Here is a 16,316-nt window from a genome sequence, read left to right as displayed (position 1 = left end):
TTTAAATTACAGATACTTTCTGCATCGTACGACTTAAGAAGTTCACCGATAAACATGAAATGTACGGTATTTTCAGAAACTTATTCGGTCAGGACAAAGTTCGTAACAGGGAATACAATCGACGAGTAAGTTAAACGTTACCGATACCTGGGCCGGAATTTACATTATATAGAAGCAGAGATAAATTTAATAGTGCCGATGATTAACAGCGAATTATAAGACGAGCACAAAGGTAAATTTAAGACGCGGCTTAAATCTTCTTATCTTATAAGTCTCCGAATGTTACCGTTTGCCGTAGAAACAGCCGAAATATGATTTTCCAGACCGATAGTAAATGTTACAAGGAAAGACAGATTAAAAGATTAACATATATAAGTGGAACTTGGAGTGACACCTACGCTTGATCGGGTGTAGAATTATAAGAAGAAGTGAAGTCGCGCGATGAACATGTCTCCGAAACGACTACCTCGAAATGTTACATAAAACGAAGAAAACCCGCAAAATGTGAACTCGCTAGATGAAACCGGGATCGAGATATGTAAGAAAAATTCATTTACAGTTCGATTTAACTTATATTACCAACATAAATTTGTTACGAAAAACGACGGAATACTAGCCCTTAAGAAAGAGAACTATCGGAAGACCGAGACAGAGAAAGTGAATTCGGAACAGGTCATTGGGCTTATCCTGGAAAAACCGAAGAAAATTTAAATAATCTTGTTGGAATTTCAGAAAAACTTTTACAAGAATAAATTCGAAAAAGTTGAATACTTTATTAACAATTAAATATCAGCGGGAGAAAGTTAGATAAAAATTTCAAAAATAAAAAATACACACGCATTTACACTGTGTAATGTACAATCAAAAACCTCACTGTAGGTAAAGAGATAGAGAGATAAACGGAAAAGTAGTTAACAACTTACCGATCCTTTTTTTCCAGGAAAACTGAAAAATACATCAGGACCATTTCTCTGCGGCATCTGACGTAAGACATTGAGCAGTTTTGTCGTATGTCGTGGCTGAAACAAACAAAATTAATTAAACTAAATTTATAAGGTTTCAATAGCCTAAAATTATTATTTATTTTTAAAGATTAAATCACATTAAATTTTGTATATATATATATATTTATAGACCTTTTTCTTTACATACCTCTTAACGAAGGTTCTAAAAATGTTCTGTTAAAATGTCTTCATTCTAGGACACAGAAACAAAACGGCGGGTCTAAATTTAAAAAAAAATCAATTTCAGATAAACCACAGTAAAAATGATTAGAAAAAGATGATGTATTGTTAAATAACTGTTAAGATTGAATAAAACAAGTTAATAATTAGTCATAACTAATTACCTTTTTTATTTATTCTAGTTCTAATTATCATCATCTCTTTTCAATTATAATTGCCAGCTCATATTTTGTAATGAATAAAGAGTGTGGTTTATCTGAAATTGAAGTTTTTATTTGAAAGCCACCATTTTATTTCTACAAATCCTTGAAGGCTGAAATTTTCACAGAACATTTTTAGAACCTTCGTTAAAAGGTCTGTAAAGATTCAATAGAATCGGTGGGGAAATGAGTTAGTGATACTAAATCAAAAGTGTCCCTCTTCGTGGAACATACGGTGTGTACATATATATATATCTCGGTAAATATTAGTTTTATTAAAGTTTATGTTAAAGTTTAACATAACTTTGATAAAACTAACCTAGGTTTAAAATATTAAACCTTTTATTCTGAACAAAATGGCATTTTATTTTTTTAAATCTGTTAACAAATAGCCGAATTATGGCACAAAATTTATGTTGTAATTTTCTGTCTGTTTTCATGTCCTCCATTTTACGTTCAATTAGATTAAATATTAATTGTTTTTATTTATTGTTAATTCTAGTATTGTAAATTAGTACCAAATTATGCAAACATAAATTTTGATAAAACTAATATTTACGGTGATATAACGGACTGGAAAATAAACATGGCCGCCATTTTGTAATTTGCGAAGGTACTAAATTCCTGATTTTTTCTAATTTTAAAACTTCATTGTCAAGGTGCTTACCAAATATTAATGTGATTCGTTTATCCGAACTTCAGATATCATTTTTTAAGTAAAAATAACAAAATGGACGGAAGAAGAACGAAGGAAAAATCGACATTTTTTCCTTCTGTTTAGTTTTACAAGTAGAATCCGAAAAAGTATAGGCAGACCACAATTTTAGAAACACTGTATACATCAAGACGTATTTTGTCAATATGTAAAGCGTATGCATTTGGTTTATTCTGAATTAATTATATAATTCTGAATCGGTTGTCCGTATTTATTTAATATTAAATTATTGATTTTTTCAAATTAAACAAAATAATAAAGACAGTAAAGGCGTTTACTGCCCATGACTTTTTTTAACCCGGGATATTTCATGCTAAACCCTCTATTTCATGAAAATAGAACAAATTTGGAGTTTCATTAACATTAATTATTCCTGTTTTCATGTATGCATGATTAACAAATTCATAACTCTATCTCCGTATGAGAGTAAAATTACGGTGTATACTTGCTAGCCGATCGGAAAACGTAAAGATCATTGACTGTATAAAAATATATTTACGAACAAAAAAAATAATACTAATAAATAACTGCTAATATTAGAAAACATTAAAAAAGGGGTAAAGAATAAATATAATAATGTAAATTTTAAAATCAAAAAGAAATTCTCAAAGACTATTAAAAAAAGAAGATCTACGGGTTTCGACTGTTAAATGATCATCAAAATAAAAACATAGAAAAAAAAACACGAAAATGAATTAAAAAATAAACAAAAAACCACTACTTATGAACATAAATAAAAATTTTTGGTTACAATTTTTTTAAAATTAACTAAGATATAAAAATTTCAAAACTGTGAAAAGTCGAAAACAAAATCAGCCAGCAAAGTGTGATACGAATAGAGCTCTGCTGGAGGGTTTAAGTAGTATAGAGTCTATACTCAACCGGTAGTCCGCAGAAAAATTTTATGAACCGTGAACTTCTTTATATTTATTAGGTAGTTTTACAAACTTTAAATGCATTAGTACTCTTTTTTTTAATGCCGATAATAATGCATGCAACTGAGAAAACCACTAACTTGCTTACCGTACAACTGCGACGTTATATTTGGCAACACTGTCTGTTAGTCGTATGAAATTGTTGTTTTGTTATACTTTTTACTGAGTTTTAACCGGTTAAATTTCTTTTGTGGTAGATAGCATTATGAAAACTTTAAATTTGTTTGTTTGTTACAAGTAAAAAATAAGTAGATGTGTACTGTTTATTTAATAATCGCATTAATTTTTATGTATATTTCAGACGCTTAAAAGTAAGCAATAAAAATAAAAAATTAAAATGTATTTCGGACTTTTTTGAAAAACCGACCGCTAGGAGCAGCAGTGCTTCGAATATTAGTTATTCTGGGAAAGATTCACCTCCACCAAAACGAAACTGTCTTGTTCGTCGTTGTAACCGTAGGTAGTTCAGTTTCTTTGTTTAGTTAAGTCCTTTTGGTTTTACTTAAGACTGCGATATGTGTTTTGTTTTGAGTGCATTAAATAGTAGTACACCGATGGGAATGTCACTCGTGGTATTCGCATCGGTGGCATCCAGGCCGAGGCGGACTGGAATACGTCAAAAGGCGAGGTTTCGAAGACGACCTCCGGTAAAACCCATAAGGGATAGGAATGGAGTGGCAGAGGGTTTCTTCCCCTGCGGGGGTCACGATGCGCATATTAAAAAGTTGGTAAGTCGCTGTTCTAAATATATGAAACTGCAATCTGATTAAGACGAAAAACAAAAAAAGGAATTCTAAAATATCTTATATGGTTTTTTTATTTGTTAGAACGAGCTTTCCGAACGATCCTCGTATACAGTTTATCAAATCCTGTCGTGACTTAGAGGAGAATGAAAACAGAAACTTTGGTAAAAACAAAATAGCTTTTCTATTCTGTAAATCACGAGAGAAGGATCGACTAAAACAATGCTAGATGACGCAAAACGGAGGCCTAAAAAGAACAAAAATTATAAACGATCTAAAAAATAATTTGGGAACTTACGATCTTAAGGTATAGCTAATAATAGAGGAGAATGGACAAAATAATTCTAAGTGCGGATAACTAACTATAGGATGATAAAATAATAATTTAATTGTAAAAAGAGTACCTAAGGGCCGTTGTATTATATTATATACTTTTATTATCAAGTGCAAATTGGTCTACTGGGGACTGTGCAACGATTCTTTTTCATATTTCTCTTCTTTTTTAAGTCTGTTCTTCCGCCTTCTGCCATTTTTTCCAGATGTTCGGTTGTTAGTTTTATTTTTGTTTTCTTAGCCTCCTGGAATTCATTAAATTCTATTATTATTTTCCTGTACTTGCTTCTAACTAGCGCATCCATTTCTGAGAGTATAAGTTCGGTTAAGTCTTTCTTGATTTCTTCTAACCAGGAATTAGGAGATTTGCTTTAGCATATAATTTTGAAGATTTTTCTGACGAATCTATTGTTATTCATTCTTATAAGTGTCCACAGAAAATTAGCCTTATTTTTCTTACTTCTGTTGTTATTGATATAATAATGCTTATTACCCTTTTAACATAGTTATTCTAAAACACAAAAAACAGGATTTTTTTACCCCAATTTATTAGTTTTCACCCCAAATTTCTCAAAAAGTACTGCAGATACGGCTCTGGGCTCTGAGTCCTATTTCATCCGATTTTTCAGCTCAAAAACCATAAGAATTCAATAATTCTGCTTCTTAATTAACGTCCTAAAATTTTCGTTGCGACCTCGTTTCACCGAGGCGGGGTAGCTGAAATCCGAGCGAAGCCTTAAACTAAGAAAGTAAGTCGCAAACGAAGCATTTTAGTACATATGTTTATGTGAACTTTTTCCATTATTTTTACAAGTAAAATAGGTTATGGAAGTCTCCGGAGTATTTCGTAATACACTCTGTGTGTGTATATATATAGCGTAATCAATATTATGAAACAGTATACTAATAACACTAAGAGATAGATAGCGTGGGAGGTTAGTAAACAGTAACTGATGGAAAGGAGAAAAGAGGGTGAAGAGAGAAATGACAGGCTGTAACTCATAATAATAAATTCAATGACATGAAAACCAAAAATTAAAACAGGACCAAAAATAGAAACCAATTAAAAAATACATGGAAAGCGGTACCGCAGAAAAAGGAATTAACTGCGTATTATGTATGCATGGTAAATACAGCAAAAAAAAAAAACAGTTATGATAAAACAAAATATCTCCGATTGCCACGGTAACCGAATAACGTGAATAAGGATTGGAAGCAACCAGACAATGGATATACGATAAAGGCTCAAACTTACAATGGAAAAATAACATACACGACACAGTCACAATTTCGGACAGTTGGATGTATAGAAAAAAATACCGACATTGAGGTAAACCAAAATATAAAATTATTTCTAAAATGGTTTCAGTACAAAAAACACTTTTAATTAAAATAGCCATATTTCGTTTCCTCCTTACTTTATTCCAATATTTTTTATACGTAATTTTTTTTTAGTTTTAATTTCAATTTCATTGGTATTTTAATAATACTTATATAAAAATTATATTTAATAGAATTAAGATTTTCCTTTTAAATCTCTTAAAATATCTTATTTTCACATCTTTTCACTTAATATAGAAGTAATATGAAACAATAATAATAATTAATCCAACAGTTTGTTTTGTAACCGTTTAATCTATTTATTAAAAATTTACGCTAAAACTATAAAAGTAACTTGGGCTCTTTTGTGGGATAACCTCACTACTTGTAAAACTCTTACTAATGCTGTAATCAAATACACCGGTCATCTGTTAGTCGATAGGGACGGACATAAGCAACGCAGCTTGTGTTTTCTCAAATTTAAAATTTTGTGACAAGCTCTCAATGTTAATTCGCATAAATAAGAATCTAACAAGTCTTCTAAAAGGACGCCCTAAGATTGAGGAGATAGAAGTCACGCAGAGGTAAATTTGACTTTTCCCTTCACATCATTTGGCAACAATGTACGGTTGGCAGCTTGTAACAGTTGAATGTCCTTATACACTATCGCTATACAAGTACAAATTCGTCTCTATAGTGTTAACTATCGTTTACCGAGGACGATCGCGTGTTTATTATTGAAACTTATTGCGCGTATAAATCTTACGATCGAGTGAAAGATTAGTTTCGGATAAAATTTCCCAATTCTTCTGTTCCTAATAAGTCGACAATATCGCGTTCGACTTAATAAATAAATTTCGTCAGACCGGGATTAATAAATAAAGATAAATTAGTGATTAACAAATTTCGTGAAACCGGAAGTGTACACGATCAGAAAAGCACAGGTCGACCTTCACTGTTATCGGTAGAGGTCTTGCAGGAAGTGAAAGTACGTTTGACTCGCTCGCCCAGAAAGTTATCTTCACAGGCCGGGTTTCACTATCAACAGCTTTTAGGACTACTAAAAAATTACAATCGCATGCTTATCACAACGGTGTCGTTCAAGAACTGAAAGAAATAGACCGCGGAAACGTTTACAGTATTGTCGGTTTCGTTCTCTTGTTGATGACAACGATTGAAATTTTCGATAGTATTTATTTCAAATGTAGACAAGGCTACATTTCACTCGGATGGCTACATTTTAACAGTCAAAACTGCCGAATATGGAGCGCTGAAAATCTTCACGCGTGTCACGAACGACCAACGTAAAATCGGTGTTTGGTGTGCGATCTCCTGGTGTCGTGTAAAAACAAATCGTGTCGCCTTTATATTTTGACAAATCTGTAGACCGTGTGGTTTATCGCGACTTAATCGAACAGTTTATTGCAGTTTTAGATTTACACGAACAAGAGTATCGGTTCCAGCAGGATGTCGCAACTTGTCATACTGCTAATGAAACGGCCGTCGTTTGATATCAAAAGGGTTGTGGCCTCCAAGTTCCCTAGATCTTACACCAGCAGTCGTTTTCCTTTCGGAGTATTTAAAAAGTATAGTTTTAAAAAAATCCTCATACGCTTGACGAATCGAAGGCTAACATTGAGAGTGAGATTTCAAACGTTACGAAAAGTAGCTGCTAGTGTTATAAAACGTGTAAGAATCTGCATCGGGATCACAGGAAATCATTTAGAACATTTATGGTAAAGTTATTAATATAGGTAATTTGAGTACTGTTTTATTAACATTAATATTTTTGTAATAAATACACGTCGTCAAACAATGGTGTTGCGTTCTTTTTGAAAGACCCATTACAATTGCCCTGTTGGTCCCGCATTTTCGATTGTTCGTATGTTTTGGAGCAGCGCAAAAGGAGTCAATTCTTTAAGTATGACCACTCGTAAAGGATCAGTGAAATTCTCTGAACGACTGACAATTGAACTGTTCCTATCGTATTCCAAGGATATTTCGCATTCTCTGGTACGCTCTCCATTTGTCAGATAAAACAGTTGTGTCCGGCAGAATGCTAACAGTGATCGTCTCTGTTTCCGCAGACCGGTTCGGCACAGGACATAAGAAACACTTTCTAGTTTCTCTTCAAACTGGTGGATATTCTCCCAACATCACTGAGCACGGTAAATCCGATGTACATTATGTTTCCGCCTAAAGAAACACGATTCAACGATTTTTTATTGTGCGTCCACGCCCAATCTATACTGACCTAGTTAATAATAAATAAGAGATGATGATAAACTTCCCGCAAATAACAACTTCCGATCTGATCAATTTCGTTCTCATGCCCGGTTTATCGGCGCAGGATTTGTTCGTGGCGTATTCCTTACATTAGTAATATAAAAATAATTAGTTACCTTATCGAGCGGTAACTTACATTCTCTAGCCACGTCCCCCTACGTCAACCGATTTCCTTTCTGTACGTTGTTCTACTGCACCGACGATTGAAAATTGCACTTAACGACAAAACCATTCTATGGCCGTTAGGACACGTGCTTCTCGATGTAGAATTCCCCGCTGCTATATCTTTCGATTTTAATTTCTTAGCAAGTTCAAACAAAGACATTGTATTTCAGTCAAACCTCTACAACTAAACGCGAATAAAGCAAAATTATGTATTAGCTACTATAAACGAAATTAATCAAAAAAGAAACAATCGCATTTGCTAGAAAGGGTAACATTTAATACATCCGATAACAGAACATTTTTTAAAATAAAAAAACAATCGCCTGCCTAACTTCGATCGTAATTATAATAAGATAAAACTTACAAATACGAGTTGCGATTTCACAAATTCAAAAAAAGGTTTCTAATTTCCAACCGACAGAACACATTTTTATTCATAATTATAATCGCTCAAAATCAACAAACAATTTTTTTTTATAAATTCATAAAATGTTAAAAAAACAATCGTAGATCGCATAACTAAATTAAAATAAATAACAACTGAGAAAAAGAAAAGCAGGAGCCATGTTAAATACAGCAATGAGAAAATTAACCGGATAGATGAAGTAAATGTAGATATAAAAAAATTGAATAAGAATAAGAACTTAATTAAAATGACCGAGATAAGAAAGGACAAATCATGAATTAGAAAAAAATTGATAAAGAGAAAGCAAGAAGGATCAGTAAAAAGTACAAAGAAGAGAAACCGGAAATAAGAAATTACCGACAGCTTTACAGAAAATAGGACGACCCGTCTGTTTTATTTGGAAACAGTTTAAAGTTTTAGTTGAACTTAGGTTTAGTTAGAAACAAGAGAAAATTGAAATCGAAATGATACAAGAGACCTGCCTAAGGACAAAAAACCTTTTGATCTAATGATATGTAAATGAAAAATAAAACTCTACCGTTCCCCTTTTACAATTAAAAATTCCTACCAACCTAATAATAAACGACCGTTTTTATTGAGCGTGGAATTTATTTTCTACATAGAGTCTGTTACACTCATTAACACAGGCAAAAAATACTCCTTTGAAATAACATCAAAAGAAAAAAATAGTGAAACTTTTTTTTAGCAAGGAAAAAGGAAATATGCAAAATTATATACGGAAAAAACTTTTAAAAAATGATAAAAAAAATATAATATAAATACAGAAGCGAAAATCAAAATTCAAAAATTAGAAGAATCCACAAGTAAAATCGAGCTTCGAATTTCTTAAGAAAAAACAGATTTAAAATAGCAAAAATAAAACTCGATCAAAATCTCAAAAGAAAAATAGTCAAAAGTATCAAAATAATTTAAATATCTAATGGAAATTATAACAAAAAAGTCTTAGAAAAATCAGAAATGAAAGCTAGAACACAGAAGATGGAATTACCACATCATTTAATAAAAAATCCTTTTTCAAAAATATAAAACTCAGACAGTACAGAAGCTCTTACATGGGGGGGGGGGGGAGGAGTTTAGACAAAAATACAGAAAAAGATATCGGAAAACTAGAAAAAAATTTTAAGAAAAATACACGGTCAAAAATATCAAGGTAATATTTATAAATTACGATAAACACAGGAAATTTAAAAAGATTAAAAAAATAAATAAGGCGTTCAACGAGGAAAGATTACAATTTTTCTGAACCTGTGTACAATGAATGAGAATAGTTTAATTAAAAATTTAATTTTTTTGAAAAAATTTAAAAAAATAAGTTGGTGTAACGACCGAGTAGAGGATTTTAAAATACTCAATATATCAAAAAGCAGAATTCTGAACAAACTTTTCAGAAAAGGGGAGATGAATCCGAATTTCCAGAAGAGCAGTAAAAAAACCAAAATCGTATATACAGTGACGAGTGAAAAGATGAAGAGTTTTTTTTGGAAAAGAAATCAGAGATATATAAATGGGATCCTCGATCGAAAGAAAACGCATGTAAACATATTTCTAAGAATCTCTACTGAATATCGATAGTTAGAATTCATCGGCAAATTATAAATAAGAATTATTTGGCGCCGATTTGAAATAGTCAAACGATCTGACTGCACAAGTTACAAAATTGAAAATTAAACTTAACTAAGTAAACCTATACCTCCACAGCGACATAACTCGGTTTTCCCCGACCGCAGAATTGCACGGACACGATAACGGAGCTTGTTGCGACCTATAAGGTCACTGCCAACAAATTTCGTGTGATTTTATTTCCTTTGGGGTTTTATAAAGGACAAGCAAAGGCTTCGTAACATGAAAAACACAGCTGTATACAACGACTGAAAATCAGTTTAAATCAGTTTGATCAACACCTGGGGCGAAACTGCCTATCCAGCAATACCATATTATGGCGGGTTTCTTATAAACGGTGCACAACCGCCGTTTTTCTTTAGCGTATTTTTTATACAGATCTTGTGCACGTACCTAACGATTTTGCTACGTAACGGTTTACCCGATTTGAGAAACAAAACTGAAGCGGTTGTCGCTTCCATTACTCCACACATGCCGGTTAAAGTACGAGAGTAACTCTCCTACAGGTCGGTTGTGTGCGCGTGACAATCGCTCACATTGAACACTTGTAAGGAAAAACTGTAAGAGTTACTCTTTAATTTTACTTTTGATTCGTCTAAGTTACGAGATATTAAACGGCTTTAAAACACCGATAATCTTTCTTGTACAACGTATACTTCTTAATGAAGAAAATTTTATTTTAACATCAGAAGACGAGTCTTCTTCGTAAAAGTATTCAATAATATATATTATAATTTTATTATGAAGCTAAATTTTAATTTGAAAAAAGATCTCTAAAGAAACTGTAAACTAAATATACCGGTTTCCAGCTCGATGTTAAAAAACATTGATTACGATTAATAATATGGATAGTGACCCATCCATTAATGTACATTATACACCGCTACTATCCGGCCGTTAAAAATAATTTCCTAAACTACCCATCTACAATCGGAAACGATTAAGAAAATAGAAATAAATGTATAATATCGAGAAAGGAAAAATTCTACAAAGTATTGGTAGTAAATATATTTTTAAAAATTCTACTGCAAAGATTAATTTTCGAATAAAGACCTGAACCGTAACAAAACCGTTGTAAATTATTCAGTTTTCTTAGAGGCTACATTAACAAGCATTAATATAACAGTTTTAACAAATCCTGTTCGTCGTTCAGCAAATAGTAAATTTGTATTTTAACATAAATGTACAGTAAATCACTGAAACTTGGCAAGCAACAGTAATTTTGCATCGTTACTTTAGGTATAAAGTAGAAGAGAAAGATGAAACGAAAGGTTATAAAATTAAAAGGAAAGAGAAGAGAAGGGCTTTCTTTGTTCTGGTTGTTGTAGCTGTTGCTGTTGTTTTATACATTAATAATTAGCGGCAAGAATAAATTTAACCACATATAATACGTAAGCCGTAAATATATATGCATACAGAATATATTACAAGGATGATACTAAAATCAGGTTTTAAAATAAAACTATAATTGCATTACAAATTTAGTGTGTACTAAATTTACGTAATTCAACATGCACGTTATTATTTTATAATTAAATTATTATTATTATAAATTATAACCCTAGTTTTAAAGCAAACATATATTTAATAATTTAAATAATTAATTAAATTCAAGATAATAAACGTAATGGATAAACCAAAACAGTGCAAAATTCATCGGTAAATTCCATTCTAACTGTTACGATGAAATCTCTGCAACAGAGTAAAACGTTATAAATATAAATAATAAAAAATTAATAGCGATGCAACAAACCAGGTTAACATCATCGACTGGTGGTAGGAATTTCATTAATCCAATGTCTGGATGAAAAAAAGAAACCTATTCGGGTTTGTAAAATTGAAGTCTACCCTCAACCGTTGAATTGATTGCAACGCTTCATTCATAAATGAGCTAAAAATACTTCTTACAATTTGAAGAATTCCTTCTTTAATGATACTCTAAATTCTAATCATTGTTTAATTTATGGCAGTAGGCAAGTAACTCATTCCAATAAAAAAATATATTTTATATATATATATATATATATATATATAAAATTTAAAATATTTAATTAATATCCGACCATTTTCTGCAAAAATATATGTTAACTTTTCATAGCGTAAACGTAACAAGAATTACAGAAGCGCTTATGTGAAGCTGGAAACTGTACAATAGTAAACCTGCAAATAAAATGGTATAAATATGCAAACCAAAATGTATTACAATTTCATTGAGTGCTGGTGTTCCATTTTATTTTCAAACAGATATTCAAAAGTTAATGCAAGATAACGATTAAATACACTAATAATGGAATCTGAAAATACAGCGGAAACTAATTATTTTTAAATGTTAGAACAAAATAAAACTATTTTAATTAAAGAGGGTGAACGTCATCCGCTTCGCAAGAAATGTTAGAATTTTCGGCGGCCACAGCAGCAAAATATTTGGTTGAAAATATACCCGATGATAAAGAGCTGATTTCTGTCCGCTAACAAGAAATACAAGCCAACAAGAAAATTGTTGCATCAATAATTTAGAGTGTGATGTTTTGCGGTACACATGATCTACAATTGAAGGGCAAAGAAAATCATGAAAGTGTTTTTGAAGACTCGATCAAACTCAAAATTGACGCTGGTAACCGCATTTTAAAAGAGCACACGTAGAAAAGGGCGCAAAAATGCCACTTGCTTTTCACCACGAATTCATAATGAAATAATCGGCCTATAATGAAATGACGGCGACGTCATTAGAGACGATATCTCTACTGACGTAAAGAAAGCAGCATGTGCTTTATCCTGGCAGACGAGAGCAGTGTCATATCAGGGAAAGAGCGACTTTCCGTTGCGGCTAAATTTTTTGGCGAAGAAAAGATGATGGTTTGTGAGAAATTTCTAGGTTTTGTAGAACACGGATGCAAAATCTGTAGCGATTGCGATTAAAAAATTTGTAGAAAAGGTAGGCCTTGATCCAGAAAAGCGGGTCCAACAAGGATCGATGGGTGTTCCAGTACGGCAGGAAAGGATAGTATACGACAGCGTTATACTTTCACTGTGTTAGACGCAAACCGAACTTAGTTGTAAACGACTTAAACGAAATACGGTCTCCACAATAAAAGAAATAATAAGAATCTTCCGAAAATCGGCCCTTCGTCAAAAAACCGTACCGAATATACCAATACTCTGTAAAACCAGTCGGTCTCAAAAATATAAAAGTATCGCCGCATTCGACAAACATTATGTGCAAATCGTTATGGCGCTTGAAAACCTATCGACAGACGACAACAATGCAACAAGAAAAGCTGCTTTTCAAATTCATTGCGCCGCTACAAAATCAGAATTCATTTTTAGTATTTGTCTCATAACAAAATATTCGGCACTCCTGCAACCGGTGGTAAATACTCTAACTCAACAATCGTGGAGTTACTTCAATATGCAAATCACAGACATCATGAGAAAATACCGTGGAAATGCGGTTTATGAAAGCGGAAGAGTTACAGCAGAGGCTGAAACAATCCCCGAGCATCTTGGAACAAATTTCAATATGCCGCTAATCATAAATCAGCAGAAACATCGTGCGAATCCACCGGCATAGACTCCTACCGAGTTTTGAGAAGATCACTAATTATTTCCGTACGTGGATTCATTAATGTCTTTGGAACAGCGTTTTTCTGAAAAGAACTTGCCCGCATTCTCAGCGCTTAAGTTGCATCCTGCTTGATATGACGTATGAGGATTTAAAAAAAAAGCTAATGATTTTTTTAGTTACTACAATTTGAATGATTTCCTCGATGCGGTTGAACTTAGGTACAACAAATGGAAAGGAGAAAATGCGCCAATTTCCGAACTGAAGATTAGAAATAGCTGCACTAATTAAGGAAACCCAACTGTCCTACCCATCCGTAAAACGGGTGCACTTATTTCACTTGCACAGCTCTGCACAACGTGCACTATCGAAAGATCCTTTAGCACCTTATGCAGGGTAAAAACTCGGTTACGGTCACAACGATAGAAAATCGGGTTGTCGGTCTTTGTACGAGCTAAAAATAAAAATTGAAAAGATTTTGTCGATATTTAGCCAGAAATCTCGTAGGCTAGTGCTGAAATAAGATTTCGAAGGTTCGAATAGCACTGCCACAAATTACTTTTGGCGTTCAAATAAAACCATTTTTTAAACGATAAACGTTATCTTATTTTTGCACCCCCTGGAGAAAATCGTGGTTACACCTGCGCGCGGTAAATAATATCCCGTCGCGGTACCAAGTTAAACGGATTTTAAAGTGCACGCCGAAAGCCGATTTTACCAAAAAATGGCAGACACGTGTGCTGCGCAGTGTTGTGGCGACTGACTTTAGACACTATTTTGGTAGACTCTTGGATCTTCCTCTTTTCAACTCGGTTCTCGACTTCTGCTAGTTTTTTATAGTTTTTAAATCAGGAAGGAAGTCTGGTGTATACTTTTTGAAACACGGACTTTTAATAAGGCACCCAAAGTACTGCGACGAAACGATCGGAATCTTAATCGTTCAGTTTCAAGAAAAGTAGGTCTTATTATTTCAGAACCTTCATCGCTTGAACCGTTAATGAATTTCTGTTAATAAAAAATAATTTTAATCATAACTCCCGGCAATCTCGAACGTCAGTTACAAAACGGCACAGTCGGTTTACAGTGCAAAATATATTAATACAATAATTAAAAAATCTACATCGCATTCTTTACCTAATATAAAGCGACTGTACACTTACAACAAATACCTGAGGGAATTAAGTACTTTTAAAGAATAATTTTCCGATCCTAAGGTTTTCCTCAAATAAGTTTTCTATTATAATGTTGAAGAAACAAAAAATAATGCGGTATAAAAATCATTCTTTTCTAACAAATGATAACACACAAAGATAAAAAAAGACAAACGCTTTTTCATTTTGCAAAACATAATCTACAAGTCGATCCGTACGATAGATATAAAGGTTAACGTGATTTTGTTTCTCAAGTGTATAAAAAAGAAAAGCGTTAATGAATTTATTTTTGTTCGACACAGGAGTTGAAAGGAGATGATAAATTATAGTCTTCAATCTTAGCTGTCAGTGACCAGAAATAGTTTTTATTTCATTATAATTCTTTTTCTTCATAATAAATACAACGCGGTCACCTTGAGTCCTGTAACTAAAATTTTACTGAAAGAGTGAAATAATATATTTTACATATTCTTTATACGCTTACTTACACATTTTAATGTTCCACTTAATTCTCCTCCTAAGTAATTATCTGTTGAGGGTAGCTGGAGTTACCGTTTTTTTTTTTTTTATTTTTTAGTAATTTCAGTATACGTTAGAGTCTCTAGGAGTTGAAAAAATTGCTTTATAGCGATAAATAACTCCAAAATTATAATATACTTGCTCGATTTCATGTTTCTAACTCTAATGGACCCGTTTTTGAAAATAAAAAATATTTTTATTAAATATATTATCCGCATGAAATTACAGTTTTTTAACAGATCAAATAAAAAACAAAAAGCCATCCCGTATTAAGCACACTGATCTCGTTCGATCACCAAAGTTAAGTAATGTCCAGCGCGGTTAGTATGGTCAGGAAATAGATCGGTACATTAATAAGGGTTTTTCCATAATTATTTCATCCCTTTTTACGAATGAGCAAATCCTGTTGTAGCTGCAACGAATTATATAAGTTAAACATACACCTACCTGTCTCTTTTAAAGTTTTCTACCCCTTATGGTCTCGACACCCCTTTATGGTTGTTTATATAAATAATTTTGTGCAAATTATTATTTTTGCGTGTAATTTTTTTTATGGAAATTTTCCTATAGTTTTCGTAAATACCCCTTAGCATTAATTCTACGAAATTTCAACACTCTTTCTATCCGGTAAGTATAAAAAATAAGTCTCGATAAAGGCTTTAACGGAGTTGCTTGCACCTCCGCACAGGTTAAGTGACAAAAATTCCTTTGCAGCTGTATCTTATACCCGACCTGCCGGATTTCAAGTTTTCAGTTCTTCTGGCCTCGATATTCCTTTTCCGTTTCCTACCTCATTTAGCCCTTAAGCAGTCGATAAAGAAAATATTTGTCAGCGAGGGCGTATTTATTTATATATATACAGTAACCAACATAAATACTTTACGGCGTTATTACGCTTTAATTTAAACAAGCAATAAATCTACTCGACTGTTAATCAACCGTAATTTAGAAAACACGTTACATCTATATTTTAACACTAACATTCAACTGACGATCACAGCACGATCAGATCGTATCGTTCTTTAAAAAATAATAATACTAAAAAACTCAGTAATCAAAGTAGAATTTACGGCGTACAAAATTTAAACTTTAGAAGTAACTGTTAAAGAGTGAAAAGTTAATACGATTAAAAGTTACAGACAAGAAAACTAAACTT

The 16,316-nt window shown here is 32.5% G+C and overlaps 1 protein-coding gene across 1 annotated transcript in view; it reads right to left on the bottom strand.

Moving 5' to 3' along the window:
- The window catches only part of rg (A kinase anchor protein rugose), a 1,091,579-nt gene that overhangs the window by 570,768 nt on the left and 504,495 nt on the right, over positions 1 to 16,316 (bottom strand). Inside the window, exon 5 of the mRNA XM_075379107.1 lies at positions 924 to 1,019. Coding sequence (XP_075235222.1) covers positions 924 to 1,019 — 96 coding nt within the window. The remainder of the gene's footprint in view (positions 1 to 923; positions 1,020 to 16,316) is intronic.

Source organism: Lycorma delicatula, chromosome 11 (genome assembly GCF_047948215.1).
Source record: "Lycorma delicatula isolate Av1 chromosome 11, ASM4794821v1, whole genome shotgun sequence".
Classification (NCBI taxonomy): Eukaryota; Metazoa; Arthropoda; class Insecta; order Hemiptera; family Fulgoridae; genus Lycorma; species Lycorma delicatula.
Note: the sequence above shows the minus strand (reverse complement) of the source record. Positions and strands in the feature narration are given on the sequence as shown.